At 39.1% G+C, this 25693-nt stretch overlaps 1 protein-coding gene across 10 annotated transcripts in view; it reads right to left on the bottom strand.

The window, feature by feature from the left end:
• The window catches only part of Npas3 (neuronal PAS domain protein 3), an 895400-nt gene that overhangs the window by 127474 nt on the left and 742233 nt on the right, over positions 1–25693 (bottom strand). For all 10 annotated transcript variants that reach the window (XM_045154346.1, XM_045154347.1, XM_045154348.1 and 7 more), the window contains one exon: positions 4103–4277. In XM_045154346.1, the coding sequence (XP_045010281.1) occupies positions 4103–4277 (175 nt within the window). The remainder of the gene's footprint in view (positions 1–4102; positions 4278–25693) is intronic.

Here is a 25693-nt window from a genome sequence, read left to right as displayed (position 1 = left end):
AAGAGTAATGAAAAGATACAAACAGAACCACGAAGAGATGATGAGCCATCCAAATGTTTCATTCAGAGTGCCTGTGCTCCCCCATATTGCTGGAGCCTGCAGAAGAGAAGTATCTGCCTGAAGGACAACAGTGAGCATTCTATTCCAGAATATTCCAATCAGTCCATAAATAGGGACTCTAGAATTTCAGAACTTTTATAACAAGGGGCTATCTATTTTTCTAATGCTTAAGATTTATCCAAAAGAAATAATGTATTTACTGAAGGATTTATACATGTGCATATATATAAAATATTTATTTGGGTTGGCTGCCAAGTCAACAGATTTCCACCTCCTTCCCACATCATTATCATGAGGCTGATTCAAGACAAGACAATCCCAGGGCTGGCAGCTCAGAGAAGTGGAATTCCTATTATAGCACAGTCTCAGTGCCTCTTAGTCTGCTTTAGTCACTTATTTCTTTTTATTATAATGCCAAATGTTATTTAGATTTCAGTCATTTAGTAATGCTACACTGAACACATCAGGGCTTCTGAAAAATTCCTCACCTACTAGTCCTTTCATTTTCATAATAACCATCTATCGATCTCCCCTTTCCAAATTACACTGGTATGTAAAAAGGAACCTATGTTTTATCAGAGTTTAAAAGATTATGATGCAATGAACAACAGTCTTCAAAAATGTTCTTCTATGTTATTAAGAATTAGGAAATCTTGTTAAAATTCTTTCAGCTTTTAAGAAACATAAGCAGCTTTGGGATGTAGTGCCTGACACGAACTTTTAAAGTAATTCCCTTGGAGCGATCATCTGCATTAGTGAAGATATTTCGTTCAAGGTAGCACCCTATGCTGCTTTTCAGTATTTGAGCAGTGAATCTAATTGCTTTTTTAAAGTCAAAGATTGAAAATAATCAAATGCTGCAGACTTGTAAGGCTAAGATAGCTTGACTTTCTCTAGTGGCAGGATCCATTCTCACTCTGTAGGAAGAGAGTCCTTTCTTATGTGAGTGTAGCTAATGAGCCCAAGTTGTTAAAGAATGTAGGGAGCAGAATTTCATTTGTGCTAGTTAGGATGGCTAAAGAAAGGCCAGATAGTAAACACCACTTTGCAATTATACAGAATGTTAAGGGATAAAGCATAAGAGGGAAGCATGGTATTGTTTGGAGGACCGTCTTCCTTTTAGATGCATAGCTGTTCTCCTGTTGTCCAGAATCAATAATAGGTGATAATGGACTTTCCATGGTGTGCCAAGAGTTGTTGTATATTGTCCATTATTTATAAACGTCATGGAATTTATTGGAATGCTTTTTGTTGCATGTGTAGTGTGCATGGGGTACATATATATGTGTGCATATGTGTTCACATGTGTATGGGCACACATGCACGCAAGGGTGTACATGCATGTGTGTGCATATGCATGTGGAGGAAGAGGTTGATGTTAGGTGTCTTTTTTACTTATCCACCATTTTTTTGAGATAGGGTCTCTTTCAAAATCTAGGGCTTACTTAATCAGCTAGACTAGCTGGCCAGCAAGTCCTGAGATCCTCCTGCTGTTGCCTCCCTAGCACTGGGATTACAGGCACTGTGTCACCAGGCCTGGCATTTTACTTGACTGCTAGGGATCCAAACTCAGGTCCTCATGCTTGTGTGGACAGCACTTTACTGACTCAGCTGTCTTTCTAGCTCCTCAAAGTTTGTATATTAGTCTACTGGAGTTGTTTTATTTTGCCTCTAATATACCCTAGCAGAATCACGTTTAAAAAATCACCATGATGTTTTCTCCCAACTTTCCAGATGTTACCCTGGATGGGGAAACAGCAAATGTCATAAGGATGGGCAGGGTATCTGGTTTCCAGTAAGACCTGATTCAACCTTAGGCTTCATTAACACAAGTACATAAGGTTGTGCGGAAAAGGTGATAGTCCTTTGAAATAATCACAAAGGGCTGTGCTAAATTCTCAGAAGCATATGTGTTGTTAGAAGTTGTCAGTGAGAGTAGGATGGTGAGGGGAGAGGCTCTTAGGGATGCACCAGTTGATAGTGCATATGGAATTTGCATTGTCTAACCTGGAAAACTGAAGGAAGAAGAGAGGGACAATCTGAGGTATCTCACTTGCCGAATTTGAGAATCTGTACTAGGGATAAGGGAGTCATCTGAGACATGGTCTGGGAGGGCATAAAGTTGCAATAAAGGAGGTCTGGGCTGTAAATCAGGATAACTCTTTATTTGAACTTCCAGCAATGGAGTTGAGTGCCTTTTTAGTTCACCAGCTTCCTTCCAGGAAGGACTGACAGGTCCCAAGGTGGAGTACAGAAGGAACCCATGGGTTTTGCTATTGAAAGATGGCTGCCTATGTTGGAGCTTGGATTAAAAGCCAGAGAAGATCTTAAAGTTGAGTTTGTGATTCAAGGAAACAGTCTACTTTCCCAAGGCCTTCCTTGAAACAATAACTTTTAAACTTAGATTCCTCTACACAGCTAAAGTGAGAAGAAGTCAATGTTTACCAATCCAACACCAGAATGAAAGAACAGATAACTGTTTTCATATGCTGCTTCAGAAATACAGCCAGATTTGAATGTTCTAATAACTGAAAAACAGTTCCAGTTATCTCACTGACATATCTATTCAGGAATATCAGTGAGCTATGGTATGAGAATATATGGCTTCTGCTTGAACAATACTACTTTCAGTTTAAAGGGTAAAGAGTAGTCTTAAGTTTTTCTTTCCTCATGCATGAGGCTAACTGGAGAAGGATGCCTTCCAATGCTAAGAAAAATGAATGCCCTGGGAGTTACACTTAACTTCAGTGAAAAACATGGATTGGTTCTAAATAGAATTAAAATATTTCCAGAAGAGGCAGATATGTTTTTCCCTTCTGTGGGAGCATATGTATTTGTGATTATTTTTATGCAGGACAGATTATATTCTTGAAGTCTGTAGAGTTATTTGAATATCAATCTTAAGACAGGTTTCTCTATTTTTCCTTCTAATAAAATGGTTTTGTGTTGTGAATTCTGTTTTAAAACAACAGATCAAGTAAAGTGCAAGCATCTTTGAAGAGTGCAAAAATAATTTCCCAAGTAAGCAAATACAACTTTGCACTTCAAATCAGGCTTTGATTCATTAAAAATCTTAAACTTCTCATGAGAAAAATTAACATTTAAACCACTGCTGCTTGGCCAAGCACTCCACCACACAAGAATATGAAATATCTCCTCTAAAAAAGTACAAAAAGGACAAAACCACAAATGTGGAACTTCAATTAATTTAAAGCCCCAATCAGCAAAGAATAAATCCTTCGCAGATCTAATTACCAGAGCTCTCGGAAGACCCAGGCCGACCAGCCAATCTTCCCCGTGTTTGAACAGCTTGATGAACTAGGGGACTGATGGATATCAAGTCATTTTGTTTAATTTATAAATGGATTTTCCCCTAATACTTAAATTATCATCAGTACAACACAATGAAAATGGGAACATTCTGAATGCAAAGTCTATAAGAGTCCTGGAAGGAATCCCAATGAGGGATGTCACCTCTGTTCACTCCTCTATACAATTGATCTAATTAAATACTGAGGGTGGAAAGGCAGTTTAAAATGTAGCCATTTCTGTTTTCTTTTTAGCCTTAATTTATCTGTTCACATCTTTCAAGTACCTTCTGATGCTTAAAAAAAAAAAAAAAAGAAACCAAGATTTCTGTAAATCTCTAATACTTTTAATTCTCCACAAGCTAATATTCAAGATACCTCTGCAGTAGATTTTGCTGAATAATAAATAAATGCATTACATCTAGCTGTGGTAACAATCATGGAAGGTGTTCCAAATCAAGCTTTTCCTCTAGTAGTTTGAAGGAGAAACTGAAGGAGCCTTTACCTTCTATGTGTATTGTTCAACTGAAATTAGATCTCTGGATTACACTTATTAAAATGTCTCCTTATTTTCAAATCTCTTCCTTATTTAATTACTGCATGAAACTGAAAGCTGTTCAGAATGTTTAAATACCCTAGGTCTAGTTCTAGTCTCTTCACTTGGGAAACTTGAGCACGCTCATTCAGTAAAAGGTCCTGCCCACCAACCCGCATGTTGGCTTTTCAGTTCGCACCTGGCTCAGGGGTCTCTGACTGAGAGGAGGAAGATGCTGAGCTGGCTCCATCCTCTGCTGTGCCCTGTGAGAGGAGACCCCGCCCGGGTGGGAGCTTCATGCCCAGCTGTTCTGCCATCTCCACATGGTCCCCAGGGTGGACATAGTCAAAGACGCTGCTGCCTGTCAGCTCCACCTAGAGAGGGAAGAGAAAGGGGGAAGGACAAGTGTCATAGGTTTTCTTGCATTGAGGTTCAGTAGCACAGTGACTCAGATTCTGAGCAGAAATGAAAACACACTAGGGCTCCAGTAGCCATCTTGGCTCTTGAGTCTTTAACTTCAGACAGTATAGGATTTTTGGATTTGAAATAGAAAGAGGGTTTTTTTTTTCCCCACATGTATTTATTTAGCAATTGTTTAGCCCAGTTTTTCCTCATATACCTTTGTTTGCATAAAGCCAAAACACTGTGAAATGTGGGCAAGTCTGCCTTGCATTCAGCTGTTTTATCTATGCATCACCAAGTACTTGCATGTTTAGTGTCAAATGGATGATTGACTGAGTTCTACAGTTTTCTTATTGAGGATTTTAGGCTTTGTATAAACATAGCTATAGAAACAGCTAGAGATAGCAGGTGAATGTTTCTTTAAAATACAGAGATTTTCAAGATGTGTTTTTATACACACCCTCTTATTTCTATGTAAATTTAAATGTAAGAAGGGCCACTTACAAATAGATGCAACAGCATAATGTTTTCATTAAGTAGTACTCATTAGCTCTGTAATCATATGGAGAATTTTCCATGTAAAAGAGGTCATCTTGGGTCTGAAGCAGCCATTTTTTTTTTCCTGACAATATCAGCTTGTTTTTCCTTCAATCTAATAAAATACATGATACAAATCTCCTTGAGGGCTTTTTAAAAAGCATTTTATTTTGTGTATTTTTTGATAGAGGTTGGCTCCAAGTGGAGAGAATGAAAATGAACTATCAGAAGACAGGCCTGCATACTTCAATGCTGTCAGATATGGCCCCTGTGCCAGAGTCACTTGCTGTCTGGGAGGGATAGAAGTTGCTGACGTTACCTCTGAACCCTTCTAATGCTCTAACTTTTATCTCTTTCTAAGGATTGCTGTAACGCTCCTACTGTAATGCACTTGGGTTGTAGGCATTACAACGAGGAGAGGTGTGTTCACAGCAGGACAAGGAAAAGCTCTTTCCCTGGGTCACTAATGGGTTTCCCAGTCCTCTGCAGTGCATGATCTCAGGTCAGCTATGATGCACCACGGACGCTGCCAGAACATCATATTGTCAGGTTTGTTGGTGGATATATACCTGGACCTCTTCCTACCTCATTTCTTTTCCCTGTGTAGTGCCTGGCACCCCTCCAGATTCTACCAACTTTCTCTTGTCAGGCAGACAGGCTGACAGTGGGTGAACAGACACAGCATAATGCTCGGGGCAATTACTATCCTCAGCGCTCCAAGTCCCTGTAAGATGATCACATCTACTCCAGACACCATTTGATTAAAATCTTAACAGGCTACACATCTTCAACATCTATCAATTAACAGAGGCATAACCAGAAAAAGAGGAGGCTAAATTCAGTTTGGGTAATAGCTGTTCCTGAAAAAGGCTCACATAACTTTTACAGAAAATGAGGTACTTTCTAAAGCTATTAAATTATATTCTCCTACTGCATTACCCGGCTACTGACTATATCATCTTACAGTACCTATTTCCTCCACTTGGTACTGTTGCGGAGAGCACATTGGGATTCACGGTGATCAGCTCCTACCCTCTGGGAGGGGGGGATTACATGAAAATAATCCCTTTAATGTGCGCCTTGCCTCTAAGCACTTCACACAGCAATAAATGGGTAAACTGACTTTGAGCAATTAAGAAATTAAATGAAACTAATAAAATGTGTATTTTAATATTTCTTGATAGTTATTTTGTTTGGGGATTAGTGGATATGGGGAAGTCACTCATTTTATATGGAGACACTTCAACACTTCACTTTTCTCACATTCGAATGTTTTTCTTTAATATTCCCATGCATCTTCTGGTGCACACCACAGATTGTGATAAGACCGTAACTCAAGTGGGAGATCAAAAGATTTTTTTAGAGGTGCTGGTTATTGAATATTTATGTAATCTATCCCTACAGACAAGAATATCCACTATCTCTACAACTTGATTTGCTTTGAGGTACAGATACTTCCTCAGAAACAGTGTGCCAGGATGGCACATGTAGAGCCAAGATGATAAAGCCACAAAGTGCCATACTACATATGGCACATTTGTGGACTTTCTCTTCCACTGAACTCAAGGAATTTTCATTCAGATTACTCAAAACCTAATATTGATGGAGAAGCTGGCACTGAGAACTTGGCACTGCCATAGTCCCCTGCATCTTCTATGGTTGAGGCCATGTGCCCAGGTAGGAAGAACAGGCTACTTGGTGCATGTCCTGATGTTGAGACCAGAAGCTTTTCCTGTTCAGCCTTGTGCCTTTGAACAATTCGTTGATATTGCCTGGACCTCATTTTCCTATTCAAAGCTGGCAACATGGTTGCTTGGAAGGACTGTGGGCAGCATTCATAATACATTCCAAGTGGAGAGCACCCTAGCTAAGTTTGACCGAGGGTGGTTGTATGCAAATGCTGGAAAAGGGTTTGGAAGGATTCTTTTAAGAGTAAACTGGCCATCTTCCATAATCCATTGTTTTTAATATACAGGAAATCAATGTTTAAATGAGGCCCTAGCATACCAGTTCTCTCTTGCTCTCTAAAATAAAAAATAAATTTAGATGGTTAGTTTCCAACATTCATACTCCAGTGTCCTCCTTATCAGAATTAAAGCATGCTCCACAAAATTATTTCTTAACTATCCCTTCAACTAATCAGGCATAGAAATTTAGAGAAGTTTCACCTGGTATTAATTATTGCCTGTATCCTTAATCCTTCATTATGATCTCCATAATGGAAAAGCACAGCCTTTTACCCTTAATAGTGTGTTCTGATGAGTGCAAATTACATTCTAAGGCAAAGGTAAGAACCTCTTCATTTTACATTATGTTCAATCACCATATATGGTGGTTAATAAAAAACACATCACATTCTGTTTATTAAACTCAAGAAACCAGCTCATGTGTCTCTGAATGATTTTCCCAGCATGAGAACAGGAAGAAGCAGGACTATTTCCAATCTCATTCATTAGGTTCAATTTCACCCTAGCTAAGAGACTCTATTTTGTTATTATTGCTGTTTTTTTTTTTGTTTTTTTTTTTCTGAGACAGGGTCTCTCTATGCAGCCCAATTTGGCCTTGGACTCATGATATTTCTGCCTTATCCTCCCCACCCCAGCTCTGGGATTACATATTACGCCACTATGCCTAGTTCTGTATGATGCTAAAAGAAAAATTACTCTCATACTGCTTAGAGTATTACAAGGCAGCTCAAAAGTATTCCATGCCAAGAGATAGGCAAAAAGCAAAAAACAGTTCTAGCTGGACCTGTATTTTTTTTCTTTTTGAGGTAGGGTCTTGTTCTAGCCCAGGCTAACCTGGAATTTACTATATAGTCTCAGGCTGGCCTCAAACTCATGGCAATCCTCCTACCTCTGCCTCTTGAGTGCTAGGATTAAAGGTGTGTGTCACCATGCCCAGTTTAGACACTGCATTTTGTTCAAAGTCTTTCTGCCTCATTTTCCCCTCCTAATGCTACCGCAAATTCCTCCAGGACAAACCATAGCCTGCAGTCAAACTAAACTACATAGCATTTCTCAAATTGATTTTATGATCTGTTATCTTGCCTGTAACTTGCACACTAGACACAGTTGATTTCCCCCCCCCCCCCGCCCCCAGAGCCAGGGCTTCCTGCAATCTAGGCAAACACCCTGCTCACTGAGCTCCACCTCCAGCCCCAGCCCCAGCCAACAGACTTTTTTTTTTCTTTTTTCTCCCAAGAAAGAGTCTCACTCTAGCTCAGACTGACCTAGAATTCACTATGTCATTTCAGGCTGGCATCAGACTCACAGTGATCTTCCTACCTCTGCCTTCCAAGTGTTGGGATTAAAGGTATGCGCCACTACGCCTGGCAGACAATAGATTTTAAATCTAGTTGTTCAGCAAATTGCCTGGATAACACGTTTAAACATTTTCTCCGATTCCCACTCAACACTGTTGCAAGAGATGGTAACATAACTATAGTAACTTTCAGAGTTGCTAGGATTCAGTATAATGAAGAATATTGAAATGTTTTATGAACCTTATGTTTAACATAGATATGCTTTTAATTGCATCTGCTTATTTTCTTATCTTTTTTCTTTTCTAAATATGTATTTTATTTTTTATTAGAGGGAGGGAGGGAGAGAGAGAGAATGGGCGTGCCAGGGCCTTCAGCTACTGCAAACGAACTTCAGATGCATGCATCACCTTGTGCATCTGGTTTACATGGGTAGTGGGGAATTGAACCCAGGTCCTTTGGCTTCAAGGGCAAGCCCCTTAACTGCTAGGCCATCTCACCAGTCCCAATTTCTTATCTTTTGATTTCCTAGCCAGGAAAGAATCTTATGATGTTCAATTAGGGTGAAGTACTTTGCAGTCAGAAAAGTGTACCCCATACTTTAGGTTTTGACTTGGTAACATACATAGATATAGATAACATACATTTAATTTCTTGTCTATAAATATAAACTCTAAGGAGTGGCAAATTTCTCAAGCCTTATCATCCCTTTGAGAATTGATAAAGTCCCCCCCCCCCCTGCCCAAGCTACAGTCTTGCTCTAGCCCAGGCTGGCCTTGAAGTCATAGTGATGGGATTAAAGGTGTATGCCACCATGCCTGGCTAAAAAAAAAATTAGTTTTATTTGTAAGGAGAGAGAGAAAGAGAACGAGCACACAAACCCAGACAGGTAGAATTGGTGTGTCTTAAACAGCTGAGCCATTTCCCTAACCAAATGGTAGTTTTACATCAAAGAAATAATTCAAAGTAGACAAGGTGTGAATTCCCCCCCCCCCCCGCCCCCCCTCTTCCGAGGGGTCTTCCACAGTTGATTTTATAACTCTGAAGTTTCCTGGAAAAAATGTAAATATTATACAGTGGTTTGAGTTGACTCTTCCATGTGAGGTCTCTGTACCCTGCTGGTAGATAGGAGGGGTACTAATTTGTCCTTTCAAACATCAGGCAGGCATGTCAATAGCCTTTGTTTGATCCCCTGCAGTGAGCAATACTTTTTAACTACAGTGATGTCCTACTAGAGTCACTCACAAATTCAGTGCCTCTTTGATTGCAAGGGTTTGGCGTGAAGAAGGAATGAGCAGGGATAATGTAAGTTATCACCATTTTCTATCCATGGTAGAGGTATCTCTTTAAGTAAGATGATAAGACCCATTTTTCAGGAATTTCTTTTTTTTTTTAAAGACTTCAGTCTTAGAATGTAAGTTAATTTGTATTATATAAAAAGAACCATTTTAAACCTACCATTTAAGAACAATGCCTTAAAACTTTTGACAGACATTTTAAAACATTATGAGGGCTTTGCGGTACTCATAGGACTGGAGGTCCTCATGGTTGAGACCTTTTCAGGGGTTATTTTTCAGCCAGGTTCCAACAATGTTTGAACAGAAGGTCACTCCTGAGAGAGGATGTGTTGCTGTAAGTGGCTCATAAAGCTAACTCCTAGGTTAGACTTTCTATGAAGAGACTCTGACATCCTGGTTAGAAAATCCTGACCCAGAATAAGGTGGAATTCTATCTCACCTCAGCAGGTTAGGATTTGCAGTTTTTTGGGGGTCACATTTGTGTTATTGAAGGATAATAAAATGATAAGAGAATAAAATATAATAAGATATGATAGCTTGATTAGCATAGGTTTCCTTTGGATTTACTGGTATCTTAATGCCATCTTCATAACTTCCTACATATTGCAGAACTCTTCTGAATATTTATGAACTGTTTTGACAGAAACTTGATGTTCTTTACTGCTCTGTCTCATTCTATGTATTTGCTGACTTATCTGAAGAAAAACGCATAAAAGCATTGGGTCTGTTACAGAAATACGTGTATAAATTAGTAGAACAAGAAGACAGAAAGGTTCTGTATCAGAATGATGAGGCAGAATGAAAAAGCCTTTCAGTGTCATCAAATAAGAAAATGAACCCACTCCTTTTCACAGATCCCTTAACAGAGCTTTCCCTTAGAAGAATCTGAGCTGAAAGATACCACGTTGTGTGTTTATTTTATCTACAGAAATAAACATCTCCATTCCTGAGGGAATTGGTGAGGCCAACTACATTTTATTTTTGTTTTTATATTTTTTTCTATAACCCCTGGAGTGCTTGACTTGAGAATTTGCAACAACAGCATTCAAAGATAGTGCATAAACAGTTCTGAACTTGCATTAAGAAGAGCCTGGGGGTAATTCCAGGACACTCTTAGTCCTCAGAGAGGAACAAGAGAAAGGAGGACTATTAAAAAAGTGGACAGAATGAGTAAATGGGAAATCACATATGCTGATTCTGACTTAGGCACAGTTGTACAAAACGGCATCACTTTCTCCAGGGCTCTCATTCCCGATGGGTAAATTCATCAGGTAACAATTAACACTGGATATTCTCAAATGTTAGGTCATTCTGCAGATTCAGACTACAACTGAGAAATGTAAATCTTTACAGAAATGGTATGTATAGAATAGATCCACAGACTCTTTGAGGGTACTCCAATATTTTCTAATAAATTACATAAAGTTTGAAAATTTTCTTGTAATCTTCATTCAGGTAGTATCTCTATCACACTACATTTTGGAAAGAGTTGTTTTAGAATGTTTTAAAAATATTTTATTTATTCATTTTCAAGTGTGTGTGTGGGGAATGAATGAGTACACCAAGGCCTTTAGCCACTGCAAATGAACCCCAGATGCATGCACCACTCTGTGCATCTGGCTTTACATGGGTACTAGGGAATAGAACCAGGGTCATTAAGCTTTGTAGGCAAGCACCTTAACCACTAAACCACCTACCCAGCCCTATGATATTTTTAATATGCCAATATCCTTTTCCTTTCATCAAGAGGGTTTCAGTGGCCATGCTGATCATACTTCCCAGCCCTGGGCATGGAGTACATTGCCCAGGGTTTAGGTGAGTACAGATACAAGCCCTGGCATCCTGCTTGATGAGTTTGAGGTCAGGCCTTCCCCGGCCTGCTAGCCAGTGCAGCCCTGAGACCTGAGCTGATGTAGGCTGACAAGAATCCAGGTGAATGCTCCTCTCCCTGCCAGTCAGTTCCACAAATAAAACCCTGGCCCCACTCAGTAGGATCAGGGATCAGACCCACTTGACACTGACTTCACTCCCTAGCTTGTCTATGTGTATTTCCCTTAGTAGGGACTCTCAAGGTGGTCATACTTCCAAGCACAGACCTGCATAACCATTGCCAAAACAAGGAGGACCATTCTCAGCTTCCAGTGTGCCCAGCCCAGACCTGTAGGTAGACTACTATCCCATGCTTACTTGGGTCAAAGCTGACCAGGCCACTGAAAATAGGCCCCTTTGGAGCCACTGTTGTTGCATTATCAGCAAGACAATAGGGCTATCTCCACATGGACAAACCCCAAAGCAAAACAAATAACATAACAAGGCAAGATGTCTCCACCAAGAATGCCTAGTTCCATAGTGTAAGCCTCCAATAAAAAGTACTTAGAGGAAACTTCAGGCATAGAATTCTATTCTAATAAGCATATTCAATCAACTAAACGAGGCCATGAACAAACAGCTGAGGAAAAGGAAGAGAATAAAAAAGAACTTAATAAATACCTGAATGAAATGGGAGAGAATAAAAAACCCTTAATAGATGGCTGAATGAAATGGATGAGAATCAACAGCAACAACAACAAAAACAATGGACAATAGAAAGAACTCAAAGAAAACATGATCAAATGCAGGAATGAAATCCAAGAGACAATAAGTAGGTCAAACCAAGAAATGGAAATAGCATTCCATAAGGAGGTGGAGATGCTGAAGAAAAACCCACTAGAAACTAAAAATGAAATAACTCACTTAAAAGACTTGCAAGAAAGCCTTACCACCAGAATAGATCATGTGGAGGACAGACTATCATGGCTTGAGGAAAAGACCAAGCAGATAGAGTGGGAATACAAAATCAGTTAAAAAACAAAACAAAACAAACAAAAAAACAGCAACAACAAAAAACCCCATACAAACAGAACATGAGGAAATTGTGGGACATCTTAATATGACCAAACATTCAAGTCAGGGACATATAATAAGGAGAAGAACTGCAGGCCAAGGGCATAGAGAACATCTTCAATAAAATTATTGAAGAAAAATTTCCAAATATTAGGAAAGAATGACCCATCCAGGTAAAGGAAGCATCCAGAACACCAAATAGACAGGATCAGAGAAGAAATTCCCAATGTCACATAATAGTTAAAACACTAAATAAAGAGACTACTAAAACCTACAAGAGGAAAACAGCTTGTCACTTACAAAGGTAAGCACATCAGAATTACATCTGATTTTTCAATGGAAACTAAAATCCAGAAGGGCTTGGGATGGAGTAGTTCAAATTTTGAAAGACCATAGCTGCCAACTCAAACTATTATATCCAGCAAAATTATCCTTCATAATAAAAGCCTGCCCAAATGGTAAGGAAAAAAGAGGGCTACAAATTGAAAAGGAAGAAGTCAAACTAGCCATATTTACAGATGATATGATTCTATACATAAGTGACCTGAAAGACACTACAAAAAAAAAAAATGACACTCAGAGGTGATACATTATTTCAGGAAAGTGGTAGGATATAAAATTAATTTTAAAAAGTCACTAGCATTTGTGCATACAAATGAAGAACAGAGAAAAAAAATAAGGGCAGTGAGCCAGGCGTGGTGGTGCATGCCTTTACTCCCAGCACTTGGGAGGCAGAGGTAGGAGGATCACTGTGAATTCGAGGCCACCCTGAAACTACATAGTGAATTCCAGGTCAGCCTGGTCTAGAATGAGACCCTCCCCTGAAAAAAAAAGGGGGGGGTAGGGGAGCTGTCCCATTTACAACACACACACACTCTCTCTCTTTCTCTTGGAATATCCCTAACCAAGGAAGTGAAAGACCTTTACAATGACATTAAAAACACTGAAGAAAAACACTGTGGAAGGCAGAAGGCAATGGAAATCTCTCCCATGTTCATGAACTGTAAGAATATCATGAACTGTAAGAATATTCTGCCGAAAGCAATATACAAATTCAATGCAATTCCAATCAAAATTTTAGCACCATTCTTCATAGTAATAGAAAAAATAGCCTCAAAATTTCATATGGGAGCAGAGAGATTGCATAATCGTTGATGTCTGAGTCCCAAGGACCCATGTAAACCAGATGCACAAGGTGGTACATGTGTCTGGAATTTGTTTGGAGTTGGTGGAGGCACTGGCATGCCCATTGTCTTTTTTTCGCTGTCTCTCAAATAAATGAAAATGAAAAGATTAAAAAATTTCATATGGAAGTGAAAAAGGCCTTGAGAATACTATTGGTGGTATCATCATATCTGATTTCAAAATATACTACAAAGTCATAGTAAAAAAGATCATGGCACACAAACAGATACACAGACCAGTTGAATGGCATAGAAGACCCAGGTATGAGTTGCCATAACTACAGCCACATGAACTTTGAGAAAGAGACTCAAGATGCACACTGGAGAAAAGACTGCATTTTCAGCAAATAGTGCTATAGAAACTGGATAACTCCACATGGAAGGATGAATCTAGACCCTCTTCTCTCTGCATAATAATCACCTCCAAATGGATCAAGGACCTCAATATAAAACCCCAAACTCCAAAGCAACTACAAGAAAAGTGGGGTAAACATTCCAAGATACAGGTGTAGGAAAAGACTTTCAGAATCAGACCCCAGTAGGCCAGGAAATAAGACTAATACTCAACAATTTGGAATTCATGAAACTAAGAAGCTATTGTACAGCTAAGCAAACCATCAACAGAGTAAATAGACAACCTACAGAATGGGAGAAAATCTTCACCAGCTATGCATCTGACAAGTTTAATATCTAGAAAATATACAAAGAACTCAAAAAAGTAAGGAAAAAAAGTCACTCCAAATATGGGGCAGGGAACTGAAAAGAGCATTCTCAAAGTGGAAAACAAAATACAATATCCAATAAACATTTAAAGAGATGTTCAACATCTTTAGCCATCAAGGAAATGCAAATTAAAATTATTTTAACATTCCATCTCACTCTGGTCACATGGATATATTCACAGAATCAAACATCAACAAATGCTGGTGAGGGCATGAGGAAAAGAGGAATGAATCCTCATCTGCTGTTGGTGGGAATGCAAGGTTATACAGAAGCTTTGGAAAGTGGTATGGAGGTACCTTAGAAACCTAAAAATAGACCTACTACCATTTGATCTCGCTATACCACTCTTGGGAATATACCCTAAAGATTGGTTTTACTATAGAGGTAGTTGCTCAACCATGTTTGTTGCTATTCTATTCACAATAGCTAGGTAATGAAATCAGCCCAGATGCCCATCAACTGATTGATGGGTAATGAAAGTGTGGTTGGTACATGTATACACAATGGTATTCTACTAAGTAGTAAGGAATAATGAAGTTATGAAATTTTCAGGAAAATGGATGAACCTGGGAAGAATACTGAGGTTAGACAGGCTCAGAGAGACAACTGCTGCATGTTCTCACTCATACACAGATCCTAACATGGAATAGTTGGATTTGTTTCTAAGCTGTGGCAAGCATCAGAAGCACTGGCCAGGAAGTTAGAATGAGGCTTGGAGAGAGGAGAATCAGGGAGAGATGAGAGGAGGGGATACCTTTTAGGCAAATACAGGGACAGAATATGGGGAGGGTGGAAGGGTCTGGAGGAGATTGGGGTAAGGAAGGGTAGAAAGGGGAGATACAGAATAAAAGAGACAAGCAATGCTAATGATAGCATGAATCAGTACCATAGAAACTCCTCTTGGTTCAATAATTAAAAGATATGACTCTCTTAAAAAGAGAGGGGGTGGTTGTTCAGGCAGAAGAACACTGAAGAGGTGAAGAATGATTTACCCTCAAAGCATAGGCCATTGTTGATAAATCCCAGTGTCAGAAATTGGTTTCTTCCCACAGTGAGTCATTGATTAGGTGGTCCCATGTGGCTCCCCAAATAATGTATGACTGCCAAAACACTTGGTCATTCATCAGAACTAAATGACAGCACCCTATTGCTGAAGACACCATAGGCTGTGGACACAGGACATTAACAGATCATGCTGGAATTGAGATGGGAGCAAACTTCCTACTGGCTAGCACTCATAGTGCTGGAAAGTATATAGTGTTCATACTAACATAGTGTTCACAGTAACAGTGTGAACAAGCAGTTTATCCTGCAAGCTAAAAAATCAACCAGAAAGGCAAGATGTACCCACTGGTGCAATGATGGTACTCAGGATGACAGTGTCTTCCTGATTGATTGTAAATTGTATCCACTCAGTGGAAAGGAATTTATATCTGGTACTGAGAATTAAGTCAGAAGCCTATGGCTTAGAAGGTTATAGACCCTCGATGGAAGCTTCTACTGTTCTTTGGCTAAAAGCAGAGGTCATTCCTGTCAAAAAGTCTCCTAATGGTCTACGTTTATCCATTTTGAGCCATGCTGCTTTCACTCTTGGTTAGACAGTCCTCTTTTTACAGATGGTGGAAATATTGGGGAGACCCAAGGCCCAGTAGTATGACAAGAAGAGAAAGCCAATTGCCTCGCACTAGATGCGTCATCTCTGTCACATCCTCGAGCTCAGAAACATTACAGATGAAGTGGTGGGTTAAATATGAGTGCTGCTGTCATTGCAGCCAGACAGCCTTCTCCAAGGAGATTGTGGGAGACACTGAGGAGCCTCAAAATTCACCCAAGTAGAAAATCAGAGGCTGCTGATATCTCACTGCTAAAGGATACATAACACACCTCCAAGGATCCAGGAACACTGAAGAAGAGGAGGTGGAAAGAATGCAAGCCAGAGGCTGGGAAGGTATACTCTGAAACATTTTTTGCCCCACAGAGACTGACTGATACTTTCATAACTCCACAGTAATTACAGATAGCCCCACTGAGATAGGTCCTCAGTGGAGTGGGGGATTGGAAGGAACATTAAGAGTAAAACTCAATGAAAATATGACCAACTTGTAATATGTTCATATAATAAAGTGCTCAGTTATAAGAGAAAGCCTCAGTAGAATGGGAGTGAATATGTGGGGATGAAAGAGGATATAACCTGGTGTAAATATGACCAATTTGCAGTATGTTCATATACTAAACTTACCACTTAAAAAAAGATGTCAACATAGAAGAGGTAATAGTTGGAAAGAAGAGGTTCAGTGGAGTGGAGGCAGGGGAGGGGGAGAAAAGTAGGTAATGGAAGGGGATAATGATCAAATTACAGTATGTCCACAAATAAATTATTTTAATTTATTTGCAAGTGGAGAGAGATGAGAAAGAGAGACAGAGAGAGAAAGAGAGAGAGTTAGTTTCAGGGCCTCTAACCACTGAAAATGAACTCCAGATGCATGCTTCACTTTGTGTACCTGGCTTAGTATGGGTACTGGAGAATCAAACCTGGGTCGCTAGCCTTTGCAGGCAAGTGTCTTAACCAGTGAGTCATCTCTCCAGCCCTGAAAATTCTTAATACAAAGAAAAAAAAATTGAAAAAAGAGATTCCATTTAAAATAACTTAAAGAATTCTTTAATACTGAGGGGACATTACATCACAAGAATGAGCCCAGAGACTTGTGAATATGACTAAATCAGGAGATTTTAAAACCTGTTTAACAAGGTTCCTATAGTTTTGAAGTTTTAAAATGTCTATAGGGCAGGAAGGGGCAACTTTTTAGTATTGATCACAGTGCTAGAGTGGAATAAAAGGGAGCTACTGGAGGTGACATCATATTAAAAAGTGAAGTGATGCCAAGAAAGAAGCATTATCAATCTCAAAAAGTAAGTGAAGTCAATCTCTCTTTCCTGGAGATTGATGAATAGCAAGATGTCCTTTTCAAAGCTGCTTCATTACCAGGGGTGGTAAGGAGACCAATCAACATAACATACTTGATATTGACATAGTTAATTCATTCTCCTCAAATTTCACATGGTTCAATCATTGTTATTTAAATCAGTATTCACTTTGAGATGCATGTTATAAAGAGCCAGATTTCAAACATCTCAATTTTTGTTTAATTATTTTTGTTATTCTCATAGTTGATTTTGCCTTCCTCCTCCCTTTGGTCATGTGACAAAAGTGGAAAATGTTAATATAGTTGATATATAACAGTCTTTTTCTTCCAGACAAAGGTTACTAGATTTGAAAAACTGTAATTCTGAGGCTGACTTTTTCTATGTGCTTTCAGAACTAATACAGAGTGATTTTTATTTTATTTTAGTCATAGGAAAACAGCATGGTTTACATGACAAAAACTTTGGCTGGATATAGTTAATTCACACAAATATCAATCACATATAGAATAACAAATACTACAAAAATCCAGTACATCTTTTCTGGGGGTATGTTTACATGTGTGTGTGAGCATGGGCAGGCCAGAAGAAACCTCAATCTTGGGTGTCACTGCTTGTAATGCTATCCACCCTTTAAAAATATCACTCAAAAAACAAGGTCTCTCATTAGTCTGGACTCATCAGTTAGGTAAGATTGGCTGGTTAGTGGACCTGGGAATTTTCATTCTCTACCTTCTTTCTGCTGGGATTATAGATTTAATCCATCATGCCTGGAATTTTACTTGGATTTGTGGATTGAACTCTGGTCCTCATAGTTGAGTAGCAGGCATTTTACTAAATGAGCTATCTCTCAACCTTTACTCTGGAGTTTTTAAAGGGCTTCTCTAGGAAGGATTAGCAATGCCAGCCGAGGAGCTTAGTAGCAATGTTTGAGTGATGACCAAGAGAGGAAAAATACAACAAGAAAACTAATTTGTCTCTACACCTCAAACACTTTTTATTTTTGAGAGAAAGCAATACTAAAGCTGGATCTCACTCAATTGATATCTTTGTTTCCCAGATAGGAGCATTATGTAAATGCCATAGCTGTAATGTTTAAAATAACTGGCTGGCCTTTTCCGGAGGGGTCTTATAAACCTCATATTCAAGAACAACACAAAGTAAACTAAACTATTTTGGCCCTTTAGAAAGTGAATGATTAGGTCATGTTAAGAAACTTGGGTGTTAATCTTAGGAAAAGAACAAGAAGGAATCAAGTTCCCTGTGCTACGAATAATTACTGATCCTTCTAGAACCTTCCTTGTTGATATATTTACACAAATCTTGAGAACATCTTAGACTCCCATGTGGGCACCCATTTCCTTGGCACATAATTTCAGTGACTTTATTTTGACAATTGTAACTAGTCATCTTGGAGGCTATTTTCTCTGAAGCAAGTCAATACCTGGGAGTATGCTCTGGGTGCTGTTGTCAAGGAAAAAGCTACATTCATGACTGTTTAATAACAGACTGTGAATTATTCTTGTTACAAAATGTAATGTAAATAGAACTAGCAAGTAGAGAAAATTGGTATGAAGAAATGAGTCATTCCAGGGTCTACGAGCACTGCTTGTGTTCCTGAAGATCTTTTGGGGTGAAATATTGTGTGATAGGGAAAGCAAGCCCTTGTGAGAACTTGATGCTCTTTCTCACCACATATCTAACATTTTATCTCAGGGGTTTTAGACATGCCTACTATTCATCCATGAATATTCTTAAAAGCCACACTTCCCAGATGGTGGCTACATACCACTTGCTGGTACCAAGCACTTGGAATATGGCAACTATGAATTATAATAGGCTGGTAAATGTGAAATCAGAACCAGCTTCCAAAGACTATGTAACAAGAATGTATACCACCCTGTATTTTGGATACAGGACTGAATAAAATATCATATCATTAAAATTGGTCCTTTTAAAAATATTTTTATTTATTTATTTAAGAGAGAGAAACAGAAAGAGGTAGACAGAGAAAGTGAGTATCAGTGCACCAGGGCTTCCTGCCACTTCAAATGAATTCCAGATGCATCTTTGCACATCTGACTTCACATGAGTACTGGAGAATTAAGCCCAGGCCATCAGGTTCTGCAATTAAGTGCCTTTAACCACTGGGACATCTCTACAGCCCCATTAGTCTTACTTTTTTGATTTTACTTTTTAAAATGTGGCTACTGGAAAATTTCAAATTACACATATGATCTGCAATGTTTCAATTGGATAGTGCTGCTCTGGAATTACAAATCCCTAGAGTACAGAATGAAGTATTAGAATGCCATTAAAGGGATGGATTGATTGCTCAATGGTTAAGGCACTTGCTTGCAAGGTCTCACTAATGACTTGAGTTTGATTTCCCAGTACCCATGTCAAGTCAGATACACAAAGTGGTGCATGCATCTAGAATTCGTTTACAGCAGCTGGAGGCCTTGGCATGACCATTCTGTCTCTCTCTTTTTTCTCTTTCTCTATCTTTCTCCTTGAAAAGAAATAAAAATTAATATTAAAAACAGAATACTATGAAAATAAAAGGAAAGATAGGTATAAGAGAATGAAACATAAGAGGAAAAGAGTGATGTCTTGATATTAAAGAAGTAAACTTCTGGATTTAATCAATCAGCCAGTCAGATGTATATTGATCAACTGTTCTTTGTGGCCATTTGGGATTATGAGGAGAAATAAGCATTAAAACAAAGTACCTGCTCCTAAGGACACTGACAAACTAAAATGAAATGACAAAAATATAGGTGAACACAATGTAGTATGATTTATTTGTGGCATGTCATTGTTACTCAGATTTCTCCAGATATCTTCAGGATTTCTATAAAATGCAGAGTCATGGACTCCAAGAGATTTCTACCCTATAGATCTTCCATAGAGTCCAAGATTATGTATTTTAAGATGATATCAAGTGATACTGATAGAGCTTGTCTATCATCTGTACCTAGTATAGCTGTGTCCAGAGGTGGTTGTGAACCAAAACTATGGGATAGCAGTCCCCATCCTGGCTCCATACAGAAGGGACAGTTGGCTTCGATGAAACTATAGGCACAGTCTAAGACAAGACCTAAGAGGGTCCTATAGTGGATCTTACAAAGGAAGGGTGGTGTACTTCACTATTGTTGGGATAAGCCAAGGACATTACAAAATCATTAGGTTGGTTTTAGTCCTAAAGAGATGTATCTATGTTAGTGTTCAGTAACTCCCTCCCCCATTTAAATGCTGAAAAACAGTTTCATGTAATCATTTATGGGCATATCATAGTTTTCTTCTCAAGTTTGTACCTCAAAGATGACTGTCTTATTGTGGACCTAGGTCAAAATAATTGTCACACTTTGCATTCATTTCTAGTTCTACATACTTGAACCCTAGATCAAGATTCTCATTTCATTGTTCCCATACCTGACATACTCAGTCAAAAAGACTCAGATTATGATGGGGGGATTTCTCTGCTCCCATGGAGTGCAAAATCCATGCTGCACTTTGCAGTGTCTAACCTAATTTCTTCTATTTCCAGACAGGCTAGCAAGTGGCATGACCCAACTTTTCCAGGGGCTGGAAAAAAGCACTAAACTTGAAAAGTACCTTAGTCATACTCTTGAATTAGGCAACTGCAAAACCTGAATGTGTGTGATCCACTGTCATAACTCTAGGCACACGCCTGCCTGCAAATCATCTAAAGATGCTAGTATAGCTCAGTAACTGAAAAGCTCTCAGAGATTGGTTCCAGATTGTGAATGAATAGCCAGCAACCATGAGTATTGCTTCTACAAGACAAGCATGCTACATTGGGAATTAGCCAGATAAACCACCTGTAGTATGCCACCTTATAGATTTCAATAGAATTTTATGGATGCTTTTTGACAAGTTTTACATGTAGTCATCAAAACCTTCAAGTTTTCACATACTCTATATGTTTTGCTTTAAAAACCAAGAAAAGAGCAAAAAATACACTGGTTGATTGAGAAAGATGGGGATGGGTGGGAAGAGAGGGGTAAAAACTTATCAAAAGTAAAATTGGATTAAGAGTCAATCAAAATCCAACTGTGAATCTATCATTTCAATGAATTTCAATGAATGGTTTAAAATCTGTTTGAAATCTATTTGAAAATGAATATATAATAATATAGACATATCTCCTTTTCAAAGCCAGTATTGTCAGATGTATTCTGAGCATTATAATTCATGAACAGAGTAGATGACTATTTGAAAAGTATTAAAATGAGCTGACTTTTCAATACAAGTGTCTTCACAATAAGTTTTTCTATTCTGGGCAATTCAGAAATGTAGACAATTGTGGTAGAAAAATAATATGTATTGTAATATTCATTGTACAGTAGTAGTGTAGTAAGTGGCAATTCTGGACATTACAAGAGACACAAGGATTATTTTCTGTGATTGCACAGAGAATACTTGGATTTCTTGTGAAGCTTTTGCATTGGAAATGAGATTCATCAGTCTGAACGGGGCAGGGTTAGAGCCCTTAGCAACATGCTTATTTTGTAGAAGGTCACTCAATAATAACTTCCTCTGCCCTCCAAGCTTATTAAGACTGACTGGCATATATTAATGAAAACACCTGATTCTCCAACCATAAAAACCAGACAAAGACTTTATTTTAATATTAAGGAAGGAACCCTTAATTAGCAGGGTTTCAAAAATGTCAGCTTCTTCTATTAGCTGTTCTGGTCCATCAAAGCCATAATCCCTACTGTCAAATTTCATCACATGATAGACAGTTTGCTGGCTGTCTTTTTTTTTTTTAACTGATCATACCGACTGAAGCTTTTTAATTTTTTTTTATTTTGCCATCACACTTAACAACTCATTGTGCTTTTGCCTATTATAGTCTTTGCTTTCAAAGAGTCTTAGCACATGTCAGCTTAAAAGGGTAGGGGGGAGGAACATCACAGAAACACAAGTATTACATGTGAATACATATACATTCCTAGGCATATAATTAAGAACTATTGGAAGACCTAGGCTTGCTTATATTGATTGACTTCAAGCCTATGTAAATGTGCTGTCCTGAAAACATAGTCAAATAAAATAGCCTCACAGCTTATCTCCCAGTTTTGATGTGCATGGGGAAAGGAAGAATTTAGGGGAAGAACCCAGTATCTTTTAAGATAAAGACCCATCACTGTTAACCATGAACACTGCCTATTGCAGGGATTCATTAGTACATCTGTGGCTTTTCACTGCCCTTCAGAGGGAGCTAGAGTGAGTGCATCTAGCAGGACAGAACAAATACATTGCTTTGAAAGTATTTGTAGTTTTAATCTGATTCAAAACATTGACTGTTGATTAAACCCTTTTGCAAATAGAAAAGTTCATGCTGTCCATACCAACAGGAATACAAAAGTACAAAACAAAATCAAGATGAGGAGGCTGGAGAGATGGATCAGCAGTCAAAGGCACTTGTTTTCAAATTCTGAAGGCCTGGGTTCTATTCCTTAGTACCCATGTAAAGGTAGATGCACAAAGGGGCACATGTATCTGGGGTTTGTTTGCATGGCACTGGGCCCTAGTGGGTCCATTCTCATTCTCCCTCTCTTGCAAATAAATAAATAAACTTTAACAAAAATCAAGATAAGGATGAATCATGTGCTTATAGGCAACTTGCTCTTTATGCATAAATGAACATGAATGCCTGTGGATAGAGAGGCTGGAAAGTGAACTGTGGAGGTGGCTTAGATCTAGCAGGTTTAGCTTCCAGAGACTATAATCTCACACCATTCCCTTGAATGAGGATCAAGACTTCATCAGAAAACACAGTGGATTTTCTTAGCTCACTGTTGTAGTCCACTTCACATTGCTGGTAGAAATCACCTGGCCAAGATCAACTTGTGGGAAAAAAAGGTTTATTTTGGCTTACAGGCTTGAGGGGCAAAGCTTCGAGATGGCAAGGGAAACGATGGCATGAGCAGAGGGTGGACATCACCCCCTGGCCAACATAAGGTGGACAACAGCAACAGGAGAGTGTGCCAAACACTGTCATGGGGAAACTGGTGATAACACCCATAAGCCTGCTTCCAACAACACACTGCCTCCAGTAGGCTTTAATTTCCAATTATCATAAGCTGGGGAGACTAGCATTCAGAATACCTAAGTTTATGGGGAACACCTGAATCAAACCGCCACAGTCTGCCCTGGCCCCATAAACTGATAACCATATATAATTTAAAATGCAATGCATTCAGTCCAACTTTAAAACATCCCCATAGTTTTTATCAATCCCAATGATGTTCACATATCCCCAGAGTCCAAGATCTTTTAACTGAGCCATAATACCTAAAAAATACTCCCCCAAACCCATAATGGCACAGAATAAACATTCACACTGCAAAAGATGGCATTGGGCATAACAAAGAAATTATTCAACCAATATAAAATTTAAACAGGGGAAACACCAAACTCTGTAGCTCCAAGTCTTAACAACTCTAGCCAGTGACAAATCTCTAAGTCCACTAATTTTAACCAGCAACAAGTCTCTGGAATTCCAATTCTGCCCCTCCAGCTAGGCTACTCACAGTCTTGGAAAACTTCACTGGGGCTGGCAGCTTTCCTTTGCAGCCATCTCATGGTCCTGGCATCTCCAATGGGTCTCTGCTGCAATTCATAGTTGATCCTCATGGTCCCATGGGGTCTCCATGCAGGCAACCAGCAAACCTGCTTCACACTGCCCATGGCCATTTCAAAAACACACGATCATGTTGCAAACTCAATGAGCCTCTCTTTCCTGCATTTCTTATACTTCACAATACAGGTAGGTTGCCAATTTGTAAATCCAGGGGGAAATAAAGCAGTCTTTGGAGAACAGGACACTCCTTGAATACTCAGGCATATTCAAAAGAGTTTACATTCTTCCTGTTGCCCCAGTGCAGTTCAGCTGGCCCACACTCAAAGGTTGTAATCTCAAAAAATTTGCAGGTGAGTGGGCAACAATTTAGGCCCAAAGATTTTACTTTTTTCTGTGCCATATCCCTCTGCTCACACCAATCCATTTCTACACAATGCAACCCTGCACAACTTCTCAGGAGATGTCCATAACAGCAAGCTTTTCACATAAACTGCCAGCCTGATCCAGGCAAAGTTTTTTCTCACCCTCATAAGTCAAACCTCATAGTCCATAGTTCTTACTGCATTCAGGGTTTTCAACTCTGACCAGAATAGTCCATCAAGTTGTACTTAAAGCACTGCAAGGCATCCCTTAGGCCAAGGTTTCAAATCTTTACACATTTCTCTTGAAAATCAGCTTCAAAAGGCCAAAGCCGGGCTGGAGAGATGGCATAGCGGTTAAGCGCTTGCCGGTGAAGCCTAATGACCCTGGTTCGAGGCTCGGTTCCCCAGGTCCCATGTTAGCCAGATGCACAAGGGGGCGCATGCGTCTGGAGTTCATTTGCAGAGGCTGGAAGCTCTGGCGCGCCCATTCTCTCTCTCTCCCTCTATCTGTCTTTCTCTCTGTCTGTCGCTCTCAAATAAATAAATAAATTAAAAAAAAATAAATAAAAAAAAAAAAAAGGCCAAAGCCACACAGTCAGGTGTCTAGCAGCAATCCCACTCCTGGTACCACTTTACTGTTGCAGTCTGGTTCACAATGATGATAGAAATCACCTGACCAAGAGCAGCTTGTGGGAAAAAAGGGTTTATTTTGGCTTACAGGCTAAAGGAGGAAGCTCCATGATGGCAGGGAAAAGGATGACATGAGCAGAGGGTGGACATCATCCCTTGGCCAACATAGGGTAGACAATAGCAACAGGAGAGTGTGCCAGACACTGGGAAGGGAAAACTAGCTATAACACCCATAAGCCTTCCCTCAACGACACACTGCCTCCAGGAGGCTTTAATTTCCAATTACCATCAGCTGGTGACACTAGCATTCAAAATGCCTAAGTTTATGGGGGGCATCTGAATCAACCATGACACTCACAATACAGCTTTATTGAAGTGACAGGTAAACTGTATCTATTTTTATTATTACACAAATACTATTTCTTCCTTTTGACCTTAACATTTTTTTTCTCATGAACTCTAGTCTAGGATCTCTATCCTTTTTACAATTTGCATTTACTTTACTTATATCATCCATTTCTTCTAAGTGGAATAATAATTCTTATCTGATATTTGGGAGAGGAGCTCTGAGAAGAGTGGGGCCAGTCTCCTGTCCATGTAAAATGGTCAGGATCTTCCTTCTAGTGAAGTCCATTTGCATCCTTTTTACCTTGGGATTCTTTGTATTTTTACCATTGAGTATCATTTTTCTTTTCTTTTCTTTCCTTTCACTTTTTTCTTTTTTTGAGGTAAGGTCTCACTGTAGCCCAGGCTGACCTAGAACCCACTCTGTAGTCTCAGGGTGGCCTCAAACTCACTGCAGTCCTCCTACCTCTACCTCCCTAGTGTTGGGATAAAAAGCATGTGCTACCATGCCTAACCACTTTGATTTTTATCAGCATGCATTCTGTTGCCTTAACAGCCTACCTAAACAGAAACAAAAAATTTCCACAAAATCAACTTCAATCTGCTAATGAGTCACTCAATCAAAT

Source organism: Jaculus jaculus, chromosome 7 (assembly GCF_020740685.1).
Source record: "Jaculus jaculus isolate mJacJac1 chromosome 7, mJacJac1.mat.Y.cur, whole genome shotgun sequence".
Taxonomy (NCBI): domain Eukaryota; kingdom Metazoa; phylum Chordata; class Mammalia; order Rodentia; family Dipodidae; genus Jaculus; species Jaculus jaculus.
Note: the sequence above shows the minus strand (reverse complement) of the source record. Positions and strands in the feature narration are given on the sequence as shown.